The 21,793-nt window shown below is 38.6% G+C and overlaps 2 protein-coding genes across 3 annotated transcripts; one reads left to right on the top strand and one right to left on the bottom strand.

The window, feature by feature from the left end:
• Positions 1 to 561: 561 nt before the first annotated feature.
• Positions 562 to 6,819, bottom strand: chek1 (checkpoint kinase 1). The gene is made up of 14 exons (XM_084374238.1): positions 6,665 to 6,819; positions 6,295 to 6,360; positions 5,717 to 5,831; positions 5,178 to 5,286; positions 4,682 to 4,746; positions 4,533 to 4,602; positions 4,251 to 4,439; positions 3,646 to 3,750; positions 3,474 to 3,557; positions 3,312 to 3,390; positions 3,054 to 3,222; positions 2,739 to 2,870; positions 2,551 to 2,652; positions 562 to 1,051 (listed from the first exon to the last, which is right to left on the bottom strand). Exons 2-14 carry the CDS (start codon positions 6,357 to 6,359, stop codon positions 968 to 970), a joined length of 1,368 nt encoding a protein of 455 aa, XP_084230364.1. The 5' UTR covers position 6,360; positions 6,665 to 6,819; the 3' UTR covers positions 562 to 967.
• A 58-nt stretch (positions 6,820 to 6,877) lies between these two features.
• On the top strand, positions 6,878 to 21,006 carry LOC311269811 (complement factor B-like). 2 transcript variants are annotated; one of them, XM_084374236.1, is made up of 19 exons: positions 6,878 to 6,973; positions 9,545 to 9,620; positions 10,849 to 11,055; positions 11,143 to 11,328; positions 11,429 to 11,605; positions 12,929 to 13,015; positions 13,301 to 13,440; positions 14,493 to 14,637; positions 14,736 to 14,864; positions 15,329 to 15,427; positions 15,576 to 15,710; positions 16,960 to 17,066; positions 17,294 to 17,426; positions 17,537 to 17,675; positions 17,811 to 17,887; positions 19,090 to 19,190; positions 19,304 to 19,433; positions 20,325 to 20,374; positions 20,453 to 21,006. In XM_084374236.1, exons 2-19 carry the CDS (start codon positions 9,563 to 9,565, stop codon positions 20,633 to 20,635), a joined length of 2,283 nt encoding a protein of 760 aa, XP_084230362.1. In that variant the 5' UTR covers positions 6,878 to 6,973; positions 9,545 to 9,562; the 3' UTR covers positions 20,636 to 21,006. The 2 variants fall into 2 exon arrangements, with proteins under 2 accessions (XP_084230362.1, XP_084230363.1); XM_084374237.1 differs by lacking the exons at positions 19,304 to 19,433; positions 20,325 to 20,374; positions 20,453 to 21,006 and having other exon boundaries at positions 17,811 to 17,917; positions 19,090 to 19,179.
• Positions 21,007 to 21,793: the final 787 nt, after the last annotated feature.

The following is a 21,793-nucleotide window of genomic DNA, read 5'->3' as shown; positions in this document are numbered from 1 at the left end:
GGAAACTCACCTATCCACATTTGAATGTAATAAATTCAAATCGCAGCTATTCGCGTTTCATGACAACACAAAACAATGATGCTCAACAAACATCTCATTTTCATTCCATTCAATTTCATGTAGTGATTATATGTGAAGTAGAAGTAACCAAAATGTTCATTATGAGCTCCAATCAATATTACCTGCTGGTCATTGGTCCAAACAGCCAAACAGGAAGAAAGAGCATCCGATGGACTAATAATGGATGGATAATAAAAAGGACTTCACTGTGATCTGTGACTACAAATCATGTCAGGGACCTTCTGACAATCTATATTGAGGACTTGCAGCATTTTGCTAAAAGAACTGAAGTAGATGGGGACCCGTTTTAAAATGTAAAAAAAAAAAACTGTAACCCCATTTTATGTACTTTAAAAGTACATAAAATGGCTCCATACAGCTTGTGTAGCATAGTCAAAGTCTCCAGAAGCCCCGAGCTTCATTGCGCAGTCTGATTGATACCAGAAAAAAGTGGGCTCACCTCACATCAAACCCCAAAATTATTTGTTTCTGAGTCAGTGATCATTGATCTTACAAAGCTGCTCCTTTAATAATTTATTCAAGACTTGGGACTGTATCATGTTAAACATAATCACAACAAATGAGTCTTCTCAAAGGCTGAACATGGACACACACACACTTTCTCTACGTGTACCTACCTTTGACTATTGTCACATACTTACAATAAACCTAATAACTAACCCTTTATAAAAGCGAGGACTTAAGAGTTTTTTTAAAAATGTCCGCCCTCCTGACATCTAACACTGGTTAGACAACTGGTTCTCGCAAGAATAGAAGTGCAAGAAAACAAACAAACACACTTGAATGGGAACAAGAATACATTTAAAATATCAATAGAACAGCTAAATATATACAGGTCCTCAGCACAGCATGGTCACAGCAGCGTGCACTTGTTTTTAGAGGCTCCTTATGTGATCTTCTGAGTGCTGATGATGTCACCGAGCTTCTGTTTGATTTTCACAAAGAGACGTTTAAACTCCAGACCGTCACCCTGGAAACACAAAGACACAGAGACTCGTCAGGTGATTAGTTCCTGGTTGTTTCTGTCTTTTTGAGCTTAGTTTACCTCAGTTGGTTTGGACCAAAGTAAACGTATGTTTGTTGCTTTGTTTTATCTTCAAACTAAATCTTTTTATAGATGAACCCACTGGTGTAAACATGAACTCATGGACTGACAGGTAAATCATTGACTGTGCAGTTTTGGTAATTGATCCTGTATCTTCAGCACTACATGGACCAACGTGAAAAAAAAAAATCAAATGAGGGATTAGAAAAATATAAAAACGTACTTCTGATGCTTATGAGATCGTCTTTTTGTACAGCTATATTTTTTCTATAAATATATTTCAATTGCCTTAAAAGGTGCATTATGTAGTTTTGGGGAAGACATTTTAAATCAGAAGAGAAAGATCTTCAATGACTGATATTTTTATGCCTAAACAAACTAAATATATAAACTCTCTTTGTTTTCATAAGTGAATAAACTGAAATAAACAAAGTGACCTTAAAAGGACAACACAATTTCATACTGTTTTACTTTGTTTATATTTGGCAGACCCTGCCACCTTTGTAGCTTCAAACAGACATCTGGGGGACCTTATTTTCCTCTGAAAAAACAGCTTGTTTATTCAGTTTTATATATATATATATATATATATATATATATATATATATACATATAAAAAAATAATAATATATAATATATATAAAAGGATTACCTCATTAATATTGTAAATATTAAAATTCTGAGTTTGAATTTCTTTACCAAAACTACATAGTTCCCCTTTAGCAGTGGACTACTATTGTATGTGTATTAGCGTAAAAGTTGATTTAGTGACATAAAAAAATCAGTTAACTTGCTTGTATGTGTTCACATGTTTGGCCAACAAAGTGGATTTCTGAAGAAAATATAAATTGTAAAGCGTTTTTGAAATCAAACCGGCAGCGCAGAAGATCTCTACAATCATCACAGTTTCGAGGTGGGCACCCAAGATTACTGTCACCAATTCAGTATCTGACCAAATGTGAAATGTGGTCACAATCTCCCGTTCTGTTCCTGAGTTATAAGCATAGAATAATTGGCAAAAAAATTGACCTTTTGGATATAAAATGTCAGCACATCATCATTTAATCTTTTCATACATTTGTATGGAATTTTGTCATAATTGTCCACCAAAATCTAATCAGTTCATATTTGACTCCAAGTAGTTGTTTGTGCCAAATTTGAAGAAATTCCCTCAAGGCATTTGAGATATTGCGTTCACAATGGGAAGTACTTCATCAGAAGTATGAATGAACGACCAACCTGAAAACATAGTGCCTCCAGCCACGGCTGACGCTGGCATGGAGGCGTAAAAACCCTGTAGTTTTTTTCTCACAAACAGGACGTTGCTGCATCTTTACTTTTCCCACTACACAGAAAGTGACTGTCTCAGGTCAGACAGTCTTTGAAAGACTAGAATCCACGATTTTCAATTGCTAGAAACCCACCTTAGACAGTCTGAAGTCCAGCAGAACTCTCTGATTCATCTCAAGCAAATGGACTTTGAAGATGAGTTTGTTATTGCGTTTGTCCAGTGTACTCACCGTCACCTGAAGAGCAGAAAGGGGTTCAGGATCAAAGAGAGCATTTAACCTCTGTACATGTTTTAATCCTGTATATTTGAGTGCAGATGTACCTGTTTGTTGCAGGTATGTTTGAAGCCAAGTGCCAGGCCGTCACAGGCAACGTTCAGGGCTGTGAGGGAGGCGTCAGCACTCACGGTGGTGAAGAAACGCGTCATTCTCCGCACTAATCTCTGCCATGGCGACTACATACAGACAGCGAGGAGAAGTCAGGACAAGTGAAAAAACGGACAGCATTAATGCATCGGTAAACGTGAAATTGAATAGCAAACAGGACAAAAACAAAAAGTCATGTCTGCTCTTCTGTGAAAAAGACCCTGAGTCTGTGTTAAGAAATTAAATGATGCAGCACTGAGTATAAGAATTACCTGACTGGCTCCCGGTGTGCCCAGCAGCTGACTACCCAGCAACATGTGCTCTGGCTTGGTCGGCTGAGAGAAACTGACTTGACCTTCGGTTTGGCTGATTAGCAACATGGCTTCCCAGCCACCCGGTGCAAAATCAGGCTGAGAGCTGGAAAACTGCATCCTGTCATCACTGCGGGAGGACGGAGTGTGTTCTTAAGATGAAAGGCACAGGAAGAAATACACCTTGGAGATAACATAGGAAAGACACAAAGCTCTGACCTGTTGGCCCGGGGTATCAGTCCTGTATCTGACCGGAGACGTTTGTTTCCTCCTGAGCTCAGAGGTGGCTGCTTTACACCTGCAGAGACACGTAGACATCAGTAAAAGTGAACATTAAATTTAAAGTTGATTTGACTCTGTCAGACTGATATTGAGACTTACCTTGAGTAAACCAGCGGTCTTTCTGTATGTCTGCAATGGTGATGCGTGCATCTGGACTGGCCAGCAGTAATTTGGACAACAAACCTGAAGGGAGAAGTTTATTGTGAATTACATGCATTTCCAAGAGTACTCCATACATGTACTATTTAAACTCTTACAACTTGGGACTCACTAAGAGGTACTGGCTGTATTTTCTTCCAAGGAGGTAGGTATGTTTTCTTTTGAAGCCAATCTGAATACTCTTGACAGCTCTCAGTGGGCTGATCCCAAGGCAACTCTGGAAAAAAGCAACACAAAGACAGTGACAAAATGCTTCCACACTTTTACTGCATACAGACAATGCTACTAAGGGTATAGTGAGAAGAAATTCTAATTCTAAAAAGTGAATATTTTCTGGTTTCATTCCTCATCTCTGACATTAAATTGAATATCTTTGGGTTGTGGATCATCACCATCTTGGCTAATAGGATTGTAGCTGCACTGCTGCCCTCTATTTGTTTGGAGTTCGAATTTCGTGAAGGTGGCCAACTCTTCCGTAATGCACCGATGCAAAATAACTGACAGATTAATCAACAGTGAAAATAACTGTTAGTTGACGCATTGCATTGAAATGGCATGGAGATGATTTGGAACTGGATTGTTTTACCGTACATTTACTATGTCAATAATGTAGAACGATAAACAAAGCCTGGATCTCGATCCAATCGTCTTTCTGCAGAGATCTTGCGAGACAGTCACTGTCGTCTCTCCCTGTAAACACAGGCGTTGAGATCTTACCTCCAGCCAGCATGGCAGTGAGGACTATCCCACAAGCCCAGATATCTGCAGGCTGAGCTTTGTACTCTGCTTGGCTGAGAAGCTCCGGAGCCACGTAAGGAAGAGTCCCACACAGTCGATTCAGAAGACGCTCTCGTCCTTTGAAGCGAAACATGGTGGCCAGTCCAAAATCTGTCAGCTTCAGGTTGTCTAAAGGCAAAGGAGAACAGCAGATGCTGGTTTTGATATATGCAGACCAAAGTTATTCCACCAATACATTGATACAAATTTAATTTTCCTCACCTTTGTCATCCAGCAAAATATTCTCTGGCTTTATGTCTCTGTGGGTGATGCCAACACCGTGGAGGTATTCCTGCAAAAGTGCAACTGTGAATTTAACAAAAGAAACAGCTGCAGAAGGTCACATCAACAGACGGGTTTGCTTCACTCACCACTGCTGCCATTAGCTGCTGGAAAAATCTGTGAGCATCTTTCTCCACCATCCCCACATCAGGCTCTGAAAGACAAGTAAGAGAACAATTTAATAACCTAAATTAATTACTACCATTTAGACAGCAACATATAAATATGAAGCATTTGAAGAGAAATACACACAAGGCCATCTAATCATTAGCTGAAGTGTTAAAATGAGCTGTGCTTTTCTCATTGGTAGGGTTAGTAAAAGTGTTACATCACAATTCCTTTTGGCAAATGCATTTCCTTTTGTTCATGATAAAAACAAGACAAAAAACACCCCAAGTGTAAACTTTTTTAAAATAAATTATTAAGGCTGTCTGCCCCCTTAAATTCACCTTCAAATTAAACCCAGTAAAGAAAATGTCAAAGTCTAGTATCACTGGAGAGTTATCATCGATTTTTAAACCATAATTGGGTACACTCTCCAAAAAAAATGGTACTATATTTGCCACCTGCAGTAATCTGTCTCACCAATTCGGTCGAACAGCTCTCCTCCTGTGCAGTACTCCAGGAAGAGGTAGACAGTCGGACCTTCCTTCCGATGGCCAAAGAAACGTACGATGTTGGTGTGGTTGAGCGTCTACCAAACAGAAGAAAATGTCACCTTTAAAGCTTAAGAAGTTAAAATATTTTAATTTCTCATACCGACAGCTGCACATAATCTACATTTAACATGTAAATACATGCATCATATATTGTTTGTTGCACTGGGGGTTGAGAAAAAACTGTTACAAAGTCATGTTTAAGCTCCAAATGTTTTACAATTTCTAGCTGATTTTAAGCAGATATGGGTTTTTTTTACTAGGTTTTTTTTTTTATGATGAAATGAGTAACCCCATGTGACTAATGAATAAATATAGTATGACACAGAAATGGCTGTATTTTAAAAAAATACAAAATAAAAAATTCTGTGAGTCTTAACACACTGAATGTAGTTGTTAGTCATTAATGGGTTAAATCTCTTTTATCCTTTCCAGACTTTAGGTCATACTGACTGTACTGAGGCCTACCTTGTGCACGCAGATCTCCTTCTTGACATTATCAGCACACTCTTTAGCCTGAGAGGTGTCAATCACCTTCACAGCCACCGCCTCCTCCGTCTGTCTGTTCACCAGCAGCCTAACCCTGCAACCACGAACACAAAAAGACAGATGAAGGAGAGCACACTTCGAAGGAAAGTAAAAGGAAGAATTGAGACTGTGACGAAGATCAGGGTTGACTTCACTAATAAACAAGACCGGGATGTTTAAAGTAAATAAAATCAGTTGAAGAAGAAGAGGAGCTCTCATGTTTCTCTTCTGTTTCTAATGTGCATATTTGTCATATTCCTTCTTAGCCTTTGATGTTTTCAAACTAAAGGCTTGCTTTGCTGGTTTTCCTACTTTCAACCTCTCCCAGAAAGACTTGTCATGAGCAAGCTGCAGAAATATGCTGCTCTAATCTCTTGTGACTGGTCTTTTGTTCAAAACATGCAACAGTCATGGCATATCAACTCCAGATCATGTGGTTTGGAAAATGACCAGTGGATACTGGAGCCTTGTGTGTATGAAAATGGTTGTAAATGGTAAAGATAGAAGAAGATTCATACTCTCCATAGGCTCCTTCTCCTAGTGTCTGAACGAGGTCCCAGTCTTGCACGAAAGGCACAGCCATGCTAAAAACAGAAACACACACACACACACACACACACACACACACACACACACACATTCACTTATAACTCATACGTTTTCCATGTTTATTCTCGTATTTTACTCCAGGCAAACACTGTCACTTCTACGTGATGTCTGCTCAGTGGATATTTACAGTTTTTTTTAAAACGTTACTGTGAATCTGTAATCTTGGAGGATGACAGCGCTGTTAAATGTCTAACATGACGCACTCAGTCGATAAACATAACCGGATAGACAAGTTGAAAATAACACTGTTGTCGACTCGTAGTTAAATGGCTTTCTTACCTGCTCAGCCTCCCTCCGCCAGCAGCTTTTTATCAAATGTATTCGCAGAGATTACACTAACTTCTCCATGTGTCACTGCAGTGAATTCACAACAAATTTGGCGCGTTGTTGTTTTTCTAGCGACAACTTCCGCAACGGCCGTCACTTCCGCTTCTTCTTCTTCTTCTTCTTCTTCGTCTTCTTTTTAATGGCGGTTGGCAAACTTCCGCTTCTATTTCTTCTTTGTGTGTTTTACTGGCGTCACCGGCCACTCGGTGTTAGTGTGCAGCGCTGTTGCCTCCTGACAACCTCTTACCAAACATGTAGCAAGTAAGTCACACACTGCTCCACATAGCCTTATCTTACAGCTGTTTACTCTTCCTCGAAAAATTATGACTATAAGCTCAATCTTTCAAATTTGTCATCTTAATAAAAGAAAAGAAAAGAAAAGAAACATATATTATGTTATATCTGTTGTCAAAATGTCAAATTCATACTCAAACACAACTCCAGCTCAGTTAGCTAGTAAGCTTGGTTGGCTGTGCAGTTAGCGGTTTGAACTGGGTGCTCAGGGACCATGGGTGTGTTGTGGGTGATGTCCTCCTAGCTGGTTAGCATGCTAACTTCATTGGATATCTCTGCAACACAATACACATAGACGTCATGATGTAAAAAATGCTATTTCTTTGCATTATGTTGATAATTTTAGTGGATTTTTTTCTTGTTTTTCACTAAAATTCTTACATATTGCCACTTTAAGGTTTTGGTTTTTTTTTCTCCAAAACTTTAAATATGTCTGAATTTATACATGTACATGAATCCAACATATTATTAGTAAGGTTAGAAAAAACAACAAAACATTTAATTTACACAAAACAGATGATAGTCTAGCTTTGATTCCTTGTGCATTCATACCAGGCTAACTTCACTGTGCACTAAATCACTGTGCAGCACCTATCTATAATGGTGAACATGTGCGTTGACTAGGTTAGCTGGCTGTTTTATTCTCTCAAGGGTATGGACATTCTTCTGACCCATCATGGATTGTTTTATAACTTACTGAGCAAGAGACTCTGACATATCCTCCACGTCAGAAACCACTGTAGAAATTGCAGAGGGTGAGGCCAACACGCCTGATATTAGTCATGCTACAGCTGCTGCTGACTTGTTTATACATGGCATTATAGGCTGCGCTGCATGTTATTGTCAGCCCAGTTTATAATGCAACAGATTTTTTTTTCAGTATATGTAGTAATGGGTCCCTGCTCTGTCTCTCCATCTGCTAAAGGGACTGTGGCCTGAAAAACATTGAAGACCTCTATGCTAGATAGAAAATTGCATAGCCTCTATGCGACTCTGGTGGTTCAATAGTTCATAGTTCCCTGTGTGTTTTTATTAGACATGTAATATTTTAACTCTGAGTCACAATTTCAATCTAACCAGGGTTTTGAACTGCTTCAACATAAATGCATTACACATTTCTGGGCAGCTGGTGCTCCTTTTGAGTCCACTACTGTCAGGATCAGAAACTATAGCAGCTGATGGAATTACAATGCAAGTACTGGATTTCTTTCCCCTTTTTTTATGGGTGCAGTGATTCATATGTACAAAAATGCCCAGTCTTGTCTGATTACAAGACTGGGCATTTTTGTAATGACAAGAAAAAAAAATCTATGGTCTTTTATTGCCTCTTTAATATATATATTGAATTGAACTTTATCTGCCTAACTGTCCTCAGGACTACATTAATATTACATGCTGATAAACTGTTAGATGGTACAAATACTGTCGACTTTGAATAAAGCGTGACCAGTAGTGGTTTCTCCAGAGGGTGTCGCTAAAGGAGAGGCAATGTGTTTAAATGGTTGGAAGCAATGCCTGTGCTCGGTAAATGCCATAGTAGTCAGTCTATTAAATGCAATTGTTCAAAGTGAAAAAATGTTTTCCTCTAGAAGTGAGTGTACTCAATCAGTTATAACAAGTCAATCTAAGGACTGCAAAAAGTTGAAGTATTACTACAAAGAGACAGAAAATAACCTCTGAGTGGCACTAAACGAATATGAAGAGACACAAAACAACTATAAAGAGATGATAAACAAACACAAAAATGACACAAACTGAAAGAGACACAGAAGAGCTTCAAAGAGACAACAAATGACCACAATGAGGAGGACGACAAGATGAGACACAAAATGACTACAAAGACACACAGAACAACTGTAATGAACTTTGAACATGGTGTCCTCTTGACTAACATCGAAAAAAAATTCCCACATTTACTGAATCTTAGAGAGTATTTGCAAAGATGAAGAAATTGAATAAATTTTGGAAGACTGAGTCAGTCCAATGACTGTGAGGGTCAGAGAAAGCTACAGCTGAACCAGCCCGCTATCCCTGGCTGTTCAATCAATACTTTATCAACATGTTAATGATTAACGTTCAACAGTAGCCCAGGTTTTGGGAAATGATGCAGCAAATGTTTGTTCTTTGTCTTGGTGTCACAATATCTTTGTTTTTATATGTGACATGTGACCGTGTGTGTACACATGAAGCTATGTCCTACTTAAGGTCAAAACACAGTCCAAATATAAAAGTAATGTTTTGTAGTGTGTAACCCTAAATGTTCCTAGTCTTTAAGGTAAAGGGGGAAGTATTGGGAGTAGAAAGTTAGACTTTGTCAGTCTTAAGGGACTACTACATTAGTCAAGCTGATCGTCACTGAATTATAAAGAAAAAATAAATTGTTTGGATGTTGACACACATTATTGATCTCTTTTTATTTGTCTTGAAGTTAATGAGTACCAGGTTAGCCTGAGGTAATCCAGTCCCTCCTTCTGAACATCACTTTGAAATAAATGTTCAGCTCCTGCACAATCCTCTCATTTTTATGTTGTTCCTCAGTTAGGGTTAGGGTTCAACATGGGAATTTCTGTCCACTGGAGTTGGCTTGCTGCACTTTCATGTCTCCTCTGCATGGGTGAGTGACTTTTAATTTGATGGTGTACTTTATTTGTAATTTTGACTTTCACACAACGGTCGTGAATTTCTCTATGTGTTTTAATTTATCTGCATAAGTCAATGTCAATATTTGATACCACAGGGAAAAATTGACACAACATTGGGGGGATTAAATTTCAGATTTTTATAAAAAGAGAAATATAACAAGGCTTGTGTACTTTGTGTTTAGCAAAAAGGCATCTAAGTTAATTTACTTGTGGAGGAGGTGGGACTATATGATCACTACAGCGGTGCATGAGTCAGCGCGCTCATGGTTGCGGGAAGTTCGGATGCTGTGGGTGCTGCAGCACCCCCTAAAACAAGGAATCATAAAAAACATCAATTGATAAAAAAAAAAGTGAGTGTCCACGTGATATAAAAACTCTCTTTGATCATGAAGCCTAATATTACTAACTAATTCTCTGGCTTTTCAGTCAAGTGTGTGAACTACAAAGCAGACTGGAGTAGATAATATGATACATACTAAACTAAAACTACTTAAACGGAATCAATGATTTTTAGGAAAGAATGAAATTAATGTAGAACATATGTCGAATTTATAAGAAGGATCAAATAATTAATAGTTTGTCATAGACAGCATTTCACAAAGTTTATAAAGTTTCTTCTAACTCAACAACTCACAAAATTGAGCGATTTTATAATGGAGTCTGGGGAATTTCTCTCCTTATCTCCTTGCTCTTGTGTACTCTGTAGTTGTTCTGGCTGCTTTGATCTAAAGTATGTTGGTGTTCAAGTTTTCGGCCTCCTGTACTGCAAAACGTTCTTGAATCCTGGCCATTCGAATTGATACAAAAAACATGAATCCTGCGCACCATTTACCATGCCGTCATTATATAGACTGACCGCTCAGCACCCCCAACTGTGACTGACTTCCAGCGTCGATACCAGGAAAAATGAGATCTCTGGATATAAGACAACTTCCTGTAATGTGCTGATTGTAATGCTGTCTTTACACAATAAATTGTGTTTTAACTGACACATCATCATTTTTTCATATGATAAGCACGATGAAATAAAAAAAAGCAAAATTATAAACTGGGTTTCTGTATTAAAGTTGCACTCTATGATTTTTTCAAATGACTATGAGTTTAGTCATTATGTTGTAGCACTTCTTTGACCCTGTAAGGAGCTTTCTAAACTCTGAGTGCATTACTAAACCTCCATGACTCCAAACTGTTGTTTTTCAGGAGGGGAAGTGCGCTGTGAGTGCACAGAGACAAATATGCAAATTGAAGGAGGTGATTACAAATTGACCAAGCAGCTGAGGGCAGGCAGCATGTTGGTCTACAACTGTCCCGAGGGTTACTACCCATACCCGGCTATGACCCGCCTGTGCCAGCCTAGTGGCAGCTGGAGACCGGCACCCAAGAGATTTACACCCCAGAGATGCAGGCGTGAGTGATATGACACTGATGTTTCTCACTTTGCCTCAGGCTGCCTGCTCCACACTGTAACTCAGATCCTTTTGTTTTGCTTTGCAGTTGTTGAATGCCCTGACCCCAGTGTGCTGGAGTACGGTAACGTCTCCCCTCCTCAGGAGAAGTACTTTGTGGATAATGAGACCACGTATGAGTGCTACTCTGGATACACAATGCGAGGCTCATCCAGACGCGTTTGCTTACCAAACGGGAAGTGGAGCGGCTCCACTCCCATCTGTAGCCGCGACTGTAAGTCCTGAACAGCAATCTACCTCCTCCCTCCCTCTTCTGTCCCTTTTGATCCTCGCTCATGACTGTTTCATGACTTTTGCCATTTTTATTACCACAGCAGGAGATCATTGTGCTGATCCTGGTATCCCAGCTGGTGCCTCAAGAACAGGAAACATATTTGGAATTGACGACACAGTGAGATACAGCTGCAATGGCAACCTGTTTTTGGTGGGGTCGAAGGAAAGGGTGTGTCAGGAGAACAGCCAGTGGAGTGGCAAAGAGCCAGCGTGCTACTGTAAGACTGATACCTACAAATCCTGTTTACGTCCTGTACCATGTTATCAAAGCTCTGCTGATATAGTGATAACCGAAACAGTGCTCAGAATTTATACCTGGAATACTGGATGCTGCCACATTCAGAAGCAATGAGAAATGAACTTACTACTTCTCCACCACCAGAACTAATGTCAATCAATGTTTATTTTTTCATATTATCTACTAATCCATCAGTTTTGATGTAACCCTACATCAGTAAGTCAGTAAACGTCAGTGTGACTGAGACGGATGAGTCTGTGGTTGACCAGGTGACGGATCACGGTAGTAATATCGCTCCCTACTCGAGTACACTTGCGTATGTATACTAGCTGGTTTGCAATCTGCCAATATACATAAAGAAGAGGCGAACACTTACGACATCAGCACAAAGCATAGCCTTCCACTTCCATGTTTTGATACAGTTGCTTTCGCCCCTAATGCAAACCATACCCAAGTACACATGAACTGTACTGGAGACCCACGTCTCAAGTGGACTCGGGCACAGATCACAAACCATGCAAACCAAGTACAGTACACTTGTATTCACACCAATCAAACAGCCTGAGTCCCTGATGTTAGAGCAGTCTAAATTTCTGTCACTTTTAATGTAATCAACGGAGTGCAACACTATGAATGTCGTCTGTTAGAGACTGGAAATGTGCATTGATCTCCCTGAATGATATCGTGTCTCCATCTTTTCAGTCCCCTTTCAAGCATCGCCATTTGGAAACAATTATAAACACTTGATTTCCGTTATGGTTGTACTAAATGACATGGCCCCGGGTTGTTTTACCAGCAATATAAACCTTTCAACAAGTTCTGATTTTGTGCTGGATGCTTTGACCTTTCAAAAATGCAGCCACCTGTGGGAAGCCAGTGAGGGATCATGTCCTACTGACTACTGCTAGTAACCCCAGATTTCACCAGGTCTGTCTTCACCACGTTACGGCTGCAATATGGTTGCAAACAATCAGCTCCAGCTACTGTATCGCAACCGTATCACAGTGTCCTCTAAGTTCGAGACAATGCTCGTGTTTCCACCGACTGCGCCATAGCACATTTCAGCAGTTTTTCCAGAAGCGGCTCTCCACTCTGCTATGCGGAGAATACATGTGAGTCAGTTTTGACAGAGCGGACTGCAGCTGCATTGCGCCATTCACCAGCTTCCCACCTGAGAACGCTGCCTGAGACTACTGAGAATTGAACCATAGTCTCTGTGGTGATGGTCGCTGTCTCTTTAGTATCACTTTACCTTGTCACAATTATGAAAAACTTCTATTCATGTGGCTTTTGCTTCTTGCAGACAAACACACCTACGACACTTCCTTGGAGGTTTCAGAGGCATTTGGCAGCGCAATAAAAAACAGCCTCACCACTTTAGAGCCAGTTGGTAAGTTCCTGAGACCGATCTGATTATTAGCAGTATTTAACAGCCATGCTGTTCAATTCAAACTAGACTTCAGATGATTCACTCCTCGGCAAAATGATATAACACCTTAGTTCTTGATGATGTATTTATCTAAAAAGAAAATGTGCTGGTGTGAATGTTTCTGCCCTGTTATAGATTCAGAGGACCCCATTTTCTTTCATCGTACTTCACTTTATAGAAAAAAAAATAAATGAATACAGCCTGTAATGTGTACGACACTAACAGTATTGGTTGTTGATTGTTCAGGTGACATACAAGAGGGGAGGAAAATTAGGGTCTCAAAAAATGGGACACTTAACATCTACATCGCAGTGGACATTTCTGAGAGCATTACAGAGAAACACATCAATGACTCAAAGAAGGCTATCACAACACTTATTTCAAAGGTAAGAAACAAACAGCTTTCCTCCTGATTAAAAAGGATTTATAACACTGAAGACAAGTAATCCAAAATGATATAACAGTATATATGGTACACGTTTTACAGTGCTTTTTTATGGAGAGATGCTGAGTTTCCAAAGAGTCAGCAACATTGTGCTGGGACTGGAGATCTGAGATTGTTTTTGCTGATTGTGGGGTCAGTTTAAAGGATGCACATGGGGTGAAAGTACAGACTGTGGTCGATGGATGCTGGCAAGAAATATGCTGCGTTAAAAAAAAAAAAAATACAGCAGCTAGTGTGACTCGTCTGGACATTTGATCAATCAACTGATCTTTCTGTGTAAGGAATAAAATCACATGTTAGAGTTTTATTGGGCGTCAGAAGCCACAGTATTACGTACGGGTCGGAGATGCAATGTCAACATTGAGAAACTTTAAGCAGGTGACATCTGGAGAGTAAAGCCACTGAAGATCTGAAGCCAACTCACAACTTGCTACCGTTTATTCTTACAGACTAATTCATTTCTAAAACATGTCACCCCTTGAGTCAGCTATCACTCTATGGGTCTTACATAAGCATTATAATACTTGAGCTTTTTTGAATGTGACTGTAATAATATTAATCCCAGTGGGAGTAGTTGATTTCACTCACACGTTTTTGGTGCGAGCTGACATATGAAGACTTTAATGTTGTTTGACACACTTTTAGAAGCACATTTGGCAGGCTGTGCACATAACATGTACAAGCACATCCCCATCCCATTTGGCTGCCAGCACAACAGCCAATTAGACGTAAATTTCATTATGAATCATAATCTTGACTGATCCGTCTTGGCACGAGTGCTTTGGCTTATTGTCAATGCACACTACGGGATTCTCTTTCTGCTGATAAATGAATCAATTACTCAACAAAATAACAACCATAAGCAGATTGATACATAAGGAGGTGTTGCATTAACAAAATATTTCACAGCATGTGTTTACAAAGTTGCAAAGTTCATACAATACTGAAGACCATCCACCCCATATTTAACTGTTTTGCTTCATGTTTCCACAGATTTCAGCCTTTAGTGTGACCCCAAACTATGAAATCCTCTTTTTTTCCTCTGATATGTATGAAGTTGTCAACATTGTTGATTTTTGGGATCAAGATATGGTACTAAACACCATCAAGGATAAAGTGAATAATTTTCGAGTAGGCGGTGAGTCGAACAGTTCAGAGATACTCTTAGAAATACTGCTTAAATGTACTGCTTGATTTATGTTTAACCCTGTGCGTGTGTGTGTTTGTACTCAAAAGACAAAAACACAGGAACAAATCTGAACCAAGTCTTCAGGACCTTCGAAGAGCGAATGGGTCTCATAAAAGAGCGGGTTGGAGAGGAGGCTTTCAAGGAACATCGTCACGTCATCATCATTTTTACTGATGGTAATTCAAGCCACTTGGTATATTCAACAGACTTACCGCCAGTTTCTTTCACTGCCGGCGAATTGTGGCTCAAAATATTCATGCAGCAACTAATTGAAGAAATAGTTTGACATTTTAAAAATGTGCTTATTTGCTTTCTTGTGGAGAGTTAAATGAGAATGATTGATACCATTCTGGTGTCGATCTTCTCAGCAAGAAAGGAAATAAATATATTTCCCAAATTCTTTCAGTATATGAAATAGGCGTCATTTCACTCTTTAACTGTGTTCTTATCACTGCTTGATTTACTTATCATGTGCAATCAAATCAGCACATTAAATGTATGCATATTATCCACATATATGTCTTTGATTTCATTCTGTTTATGTAAGAGCTAAGCTGAAAGCAGTAGAAAAGCTTATGTGGATGCTTTTGTCTTTTGTGTGTTGTACACTATTTTAACACACAGGTTTCTTTCATTGTAGGTGCTTATAACATGGGCGGTTCACCTGTTTACTCTGTGAAAAGAATAAAGAACATGGTATACATGAACAGCACTGGTTCATCAAGAGAGGAATATCTTGGTAAGTTTTATCTTTTTTCTATTTGTTGTGCAAATTTCTGTTGCTATACTGATTTTCGTTGTTCCGCCTTGTTGCTGTCACATTTGCAGAATGTGTTTTAACACAACAAAGAGACAAATGTATCATGCTACAATTCGTTCTGTTACAGACATTTATATTTTTGCCATCGGAGAAGAGCTCTTTGATGAAGATCTGAAGCCCCTCACAGCGGGGATCGGTGAAAGACATTACTTCAGAATGAAGGACGTTGAAAATTTACACGAGACTTTTGATGACATAATTGGTAAGTAAATCTTTCGTAACTAAGAGAACAGACCATTAGAAAGTATTGACACAACATTTTAGCAGAAAAAAAGGTGCAGTCTGAAATATTTTGAAAAAATGTTGCCATGAAATTTTGTACAGGCGTTCATGGTCCCCAGAGGATGAATCCCACCAATTTCGGTGATCCCCTGGTTTAACTTTGTCACCATCAGCAGGTCAAAGTTTTCACTTATCAAGAGAAATATCTCTGCATCTGCTTCCATGGATTGTAACAAGAATGTACGCAGATTTATGTTCCCAGAAGATAATGATATTTGGAGATTACCCGGAGGATTTTGGAGATTTGGTTCAAACATTCATAGTCACTTTAGGATTAGGATTTGTCCAGTATTTTGACCAGTGATAGAATATAACTATAAGTAAAGGTACTTGACTATAAGTACATTTACTCAAGTACTGTACACTACTTACATACAACTTAGAGGTTCTTGTACCTATAGTACTCTGAGTACTTCAATTTTGCTACTTTTTACTTCCACTCCACTACATTTTAGAGGCAAATATTGTACTTTTTACTCCACCACATTTATTTAATAACTTTAGTTACTAGTTACTCTGCCGATTGCATGCTGCAACAGAGCCAAAGAAGCACATTTTAAATTCATCTATTTTATCTGCAATCGGATTTTAAAAAACGGATTCCGATTATCAGAAAAATGCTGAATATCAGATCAGATGATTGGCCAACAACGCAGATGCTGATCTGTGTACGCCAAGTACACAATTTATACATACATGTAAATATGTTTAATTTACTTTTACTTATACTTTTGATACTTAAGTACATTTATATATATTAAGAATTTTTACTCAAGAGCTATTTGTATGACTTTCACTTTTATCAAAGTATTTTTTTAACAGGACATCCTTACCTTTACTCAAGTTTGACTTTTGAGTACTTTTTACAACACTGATTTTAACTTATGAACAGATTCCTGTCAAACTGATGACGTTCTCACCAGCCTCGTCTTTACTTTTAATTCTTCAAAGCAAATGTTATTACGCTACGCTAAATCAGTGTTCAATAATTTTATATAATGTTTTGGGTTCACGACACAAAACCCCACATTGTTCCAAAGCCTTGAAAAAAAGGATTTAACAAAATTATTATAATGTTTAGCTTAACATTGAGCCATCACGCTATACTGATATTACAATGAATGTATTTGCCATAATGAATATGAGCAACATCAAACTTTTTTATGCAGATGAGGAAGATGTTAAGGGTCTGTGCGGTCTTCATAAGGACTATGACACAGGTGGCAAAGACAGCATGAGGAAGAGGTATCCATGGGTGGTATTCATTATCGTGCAGGTGAATGTTTCATTATTTAACTTGATAATTCATCTGTGAGATAGCTTTGAACAGCTGACCATCTGAATCTCACAACCCTTTACATGATGATTAATCCAGATAAGTAAGATGAGATTCACTGAGTAAAAGTGAAAACAGTGAAAAGCCCTGCTTCTGTGTATTATAGTTTAATTACTACACTGTATTGTATTTATTTTACTGTATTTATTTACCATTTAAAACTTTAGAAAGACGGAATCTCAAAGAAATGCCTCGGCTCTCTGGTGAGCCCCGACTTCGTCTTGACTGCTGCTCACTGCTTTCCATTTGGAACTTCACCTGAGCACGTCCAAGTTGAGATTAATGATGGAGATGGCAAAGGTATTTACAAAAGTTTATTCAATGCTTTCTCATGCCTCAAAAATGAGTTAAACTATATGTTTCTGCTATCCAACAGCAACACCACTTACACTTCCCATTGTGTTTTACAGTGAAAAAAGTTAAAACCTTCAAAACACACGACAACTATGATATTAACGCTAAAGTTGAAGAAAAAGTTAAAGAGTTCTACGACTATGATGTTGCCCTCCTTCAACTGGAGAAACCTATTGTAATCTCCAATGCTGCTCGGTGAGAAACACTCACACTTGTGTCCATGAGACAATGTCATATTTGTTATACTGCATTTTTATAAATAAACATGCTGTGTTTTAAGGTATTTACTTAAAACATAATCGTCTCCATTGTTTTTGGCGTCTCATGCAGACCTATTTGCATACCTTGCACCAAGGAGACCAGTGAGGCTCTAAAACTGGTTGGTGCCTCCACCTGCAAGCAACAAGGTGGGTGAGGTAGGCCTACCCGAAAACATGGTACGAATTGAGCTTACATATGTGACATAGTATATTATACATATATATGCGTACAGCTTTATTCTCAAGTATGCCACTTGTTAGAAATATGAACTTTCATGTGTAAATAATAAACATTCTTGGCAACTCTAGTTACCTTCAAAAGCATGGGAGATTGAAAAATGGTCATAAGAAGGCAAGGAGTAGTAACATCTGCAATTATAAGACCCAGCCAAAGTTATCTTGGCCCATCCAGAAATTAAATCCTGGCGCCGGGCCTCACACACACTGTTTTAATATGTGGAGAAATCCAAAGCTTGAAAGGCCCAAGTGCCCATTAATGAACAGCCAAATGTTTGTCTGGTCTTTTATTTTGAAATTTCTTGTGCGTAAATAACTTTTGACAGTCTCAGTAATCACATTGTCAGATTAAAACGAAAACACTTTAATCACCACTATTACGCTTTTGTTTAGAACATATTATGAAGTGTATACAAGGTACTTTTTGGTGTTTATGTATTTGTCAACAATTATAACTTCTCGTATGAAACATTCTTAACTGTGTATAAAAAATATTTCATTCATTCATTCATTCATTCATTCATTAATGGTGACAGCAGGGTATAACACATGAAATCGTATGCACACATAAATTCTCACAGTGTGTCATAACACAACATTTATTAAATGTTTATAGATATGAGAAAATCATACACAGGCAGGTTTCCAGGGCTTTCTGCTGCATACCTTGTGACCTATATCAGTGAAGTTTGTCACGAGAGCAAAAAACAAATAAATACTAATTTCATCAATAATTATTTTAATCAGTACATCATTAATACATATAATAAGAAAAATAAACAAGACAAATCACAAAATAAGACACAAATGCATGATATGTCATATTCATATGAAGTGTCAACTGTGTCATATTGTCAATCATTCATTCATCTGTTACAGATACTTACTGACTAGTTATTGTTGTGACAGATACATAAACACTTATAATTACATTAAAGAGGGTCTCCGTGCGTTTTAAACTATTTATTAATTGTTGATGTACTGCTTATAAATGTGTAATGAGGGAGAAGATATCAAATTTTACTCTGTCAATTTAGTGGCCAGCAATTTGAATAAAATATCTCTAGACCCTTGCACACTATTTACTGTATGTTTGTGTTCTCTTAATACAGAGCAGCTTCTGCTAAAGACTCATCTCGAAAAACTCACTTTCCTGACCAGAACGTCCAACACTGTAAAAGAAAAAGATGTCCATGCTAAGCTCGGTGAAAATGTGAGTCTTAAATTACCGAACTATGCCTTGTGTTTTTGTGTCTGCTTTCTTGATTTTTTTGTCTTGTGTAAAGGCACTTTGATCTATGGTTCTTCTTCTTACTTACAATGCAGAGAGGTGAATGCATCAGACATGCACTAAGTGCACCAGGCATAGAAACGGATAATCCAGAGGTCGCTGTGACTGAAAACTTCCTGTGCACTGGTGGTCGGCATCCTTACAGAGATCATATATCATGTCCAGGTATGGTCCCTGTAATATATGTATAAAAGTTAACACACTACTTCTAGAGGAGCTACTGGTTCTCACATAAACAGCTAGTTTCACCAACACACAGTAACATTGAATGCAGACGCATGAAAGTGTCATCGGTAACACTAATTCAAAGGGTTTGCATAAGACTGACGAGACACCCGTCATGAGCAGGCCTATTTATTAAACTAATGTCATGCTGGAGCAGAGAAGGTGGACCCAAATGCAGAAGCTGGCAGGCAGGAATATCAGTGGATGAAGTTGAGGGAAACTCAACAGATGACTTGACAAAGGCCGAACGTAAGACTAGACTTAAATACAAACTAAACGGGATGAGGTGCAGATGCAGCGAGGCAGAGAAACACAGGTGAGGGTAATGAGTGGAAAAACACTAGGAACAGGGAAGGAGTTCATAGGATGGAAAACACTGGGAACAGGGCTTGGCTGATTGGACAGATGCAAGAAAGGTGCGGAGGGAAAATCAGGGAAAACAGAGCAAAAGACACCACAAAAAAAACAGAAAACACATAAAACACAAATAAAATGAAACTGAAATGACAGGACCATGACAAAATGTGTTATCCTTTAATCAGTTTTTTTATTTGGTTTGTATAAGCAAAAATAAATCAGTCAATGAAGATCTTTCTCTTCTGATCAACACTTCTTCCCCAAAACTACATGGTGCATCTTTAACGACAACAGTCATAAACATTCATACTCAATGGTGTCATGTCATGGTTATAGTGACAGTGTCACGTCAGCCTTGTATTCACACCACGTCAAATAAAGTGTTACCCAGCCATCCATGTTTGATTTAGGGTAGGCTAAGTAAGTGAACGGTAAAACACCCACATTTTTGCATTTGTGTATTTGTTGGGACAGGTGACTCTGGAGGGGCTGTGTTCAAGAACTATGAGCATCGCACAGTACAGGTAAACAGCCATTCTCATCCAACAGTGCATCACAAAAGAGTATCACCTGAAGGTAGTAAGCAATGATTCCTTTCACAGGTTGCATTGGTCAGCTGGGGATCAAAGGATCTGTGCACTGCATCAGTTGGTGGTGTGGTCGAGTCTGATGATACCTCCAGAGATTTCCATATTAATCTTTTCAGAGTTGTCCCTTTTCTCAAATCTGTCCTTGGAAATGACAACCAGGATGAGTACGCACCACTTGAGTTTTTGGAGAACTAAATGCATTTACATACAGTCATTTGTTTTGCAATTTCAGGTGTGTGATTTTTGTATGCTGTATGTTGTATTACTGAATTCATCCAATCATTCATTAAAGATATGATTTGTGACATTTCTGTATTAAAATGTCGGCTTTAAAATAGGCTTTTGTTAGATGTTTGTTGATAAATGTTTATGTTGAGTTGTGTACTTACATAATGCCAAATGTTTCCAACAAGGCTGAAACCCAGAAAAATACTAAATGTATTGATGTTGTATTTTGTTGCCTTTTGCACTAAGTTTTTGGGGAAACATCAGAGGACACATCGGAGAGTCAGTGAGGAAGTCGGCGAATGTTACTACACATAACGTGATTAAAAGTTGTGACCTTCTTTTTTGTTTTGTTTTTTGTAAAGATTATTTTTTAAGCTTTCAGCCATTAGTCAGATAGGACAGTTTAGAAATTGGCATGAAATACGGGATAGAGACTGGGGATGATATACAACAGGCCACTGCTGAGGACCCAGCCTCCAAATATGGGGTGTAAGCGCTACTAGGTGTGCTACCAGGTGAGCTACCAGGTGAGCTACCCCTAGCCCCATCCATGAACGTCTCTGCCTGAGTCATGTTAGACTAATTTTCATCAGCAATAGCAGTTGTGACACAACAAAGACAGCAACTCCCATGATCCCACGCTACTTCACAACGGCATCAAACTATGTCTTCGTTTTGACTGGGAACTCAGTCAAAACTCAGACTATGAGTTATAAACATAAAGGAAACAATTTTCAGACATTTTCTCTCTCACACACATGCACATTCTCAAAATGCAGGATTAAAGCTGAACGGCATTGAGACAGATTTAATGTATCATTGTGACCAACTCACTTACATGTCACAACTTGGCCAAACAAACAAACCAGACATCAGCTCCTGTAAATGATGACCACCAATGTCACAATTCTCACATGAACTTGCACATGTTTGGGGATGAGTCAGTGAGAAAATATACAGTGCTGATAGGTGAGTGCGGCGTGGTGCCCCCTGTTGGAGCTGCTCCATTGCTGGCTTGGCTTATAAAGCAAAGAACTTGGGTGAAGTGATTACAATGACTGCATTGCAACCACCTTTTAGTAATAAGACTGTATATGTTGTAGTATTGGTTTTGTCGTTTAGTTA

The sequence above is a fragment of the Pagrus pagrus genome (genome assembly GCF_965226575.1).
Source record: "Pagrus pagrus genome assembly, chromosome: 14".
Classification (NCBI taxonomy): Eukaryota; Metazoa; Chordata; class Actinopteri; order Spariformes; family Sparidae; genus Pagrus; species Pagrus pagrus.
Note: the sequence above shows the minus strand (reverse complement) of the source record. Positions and strands in the feature narration are given on the sequence as shown.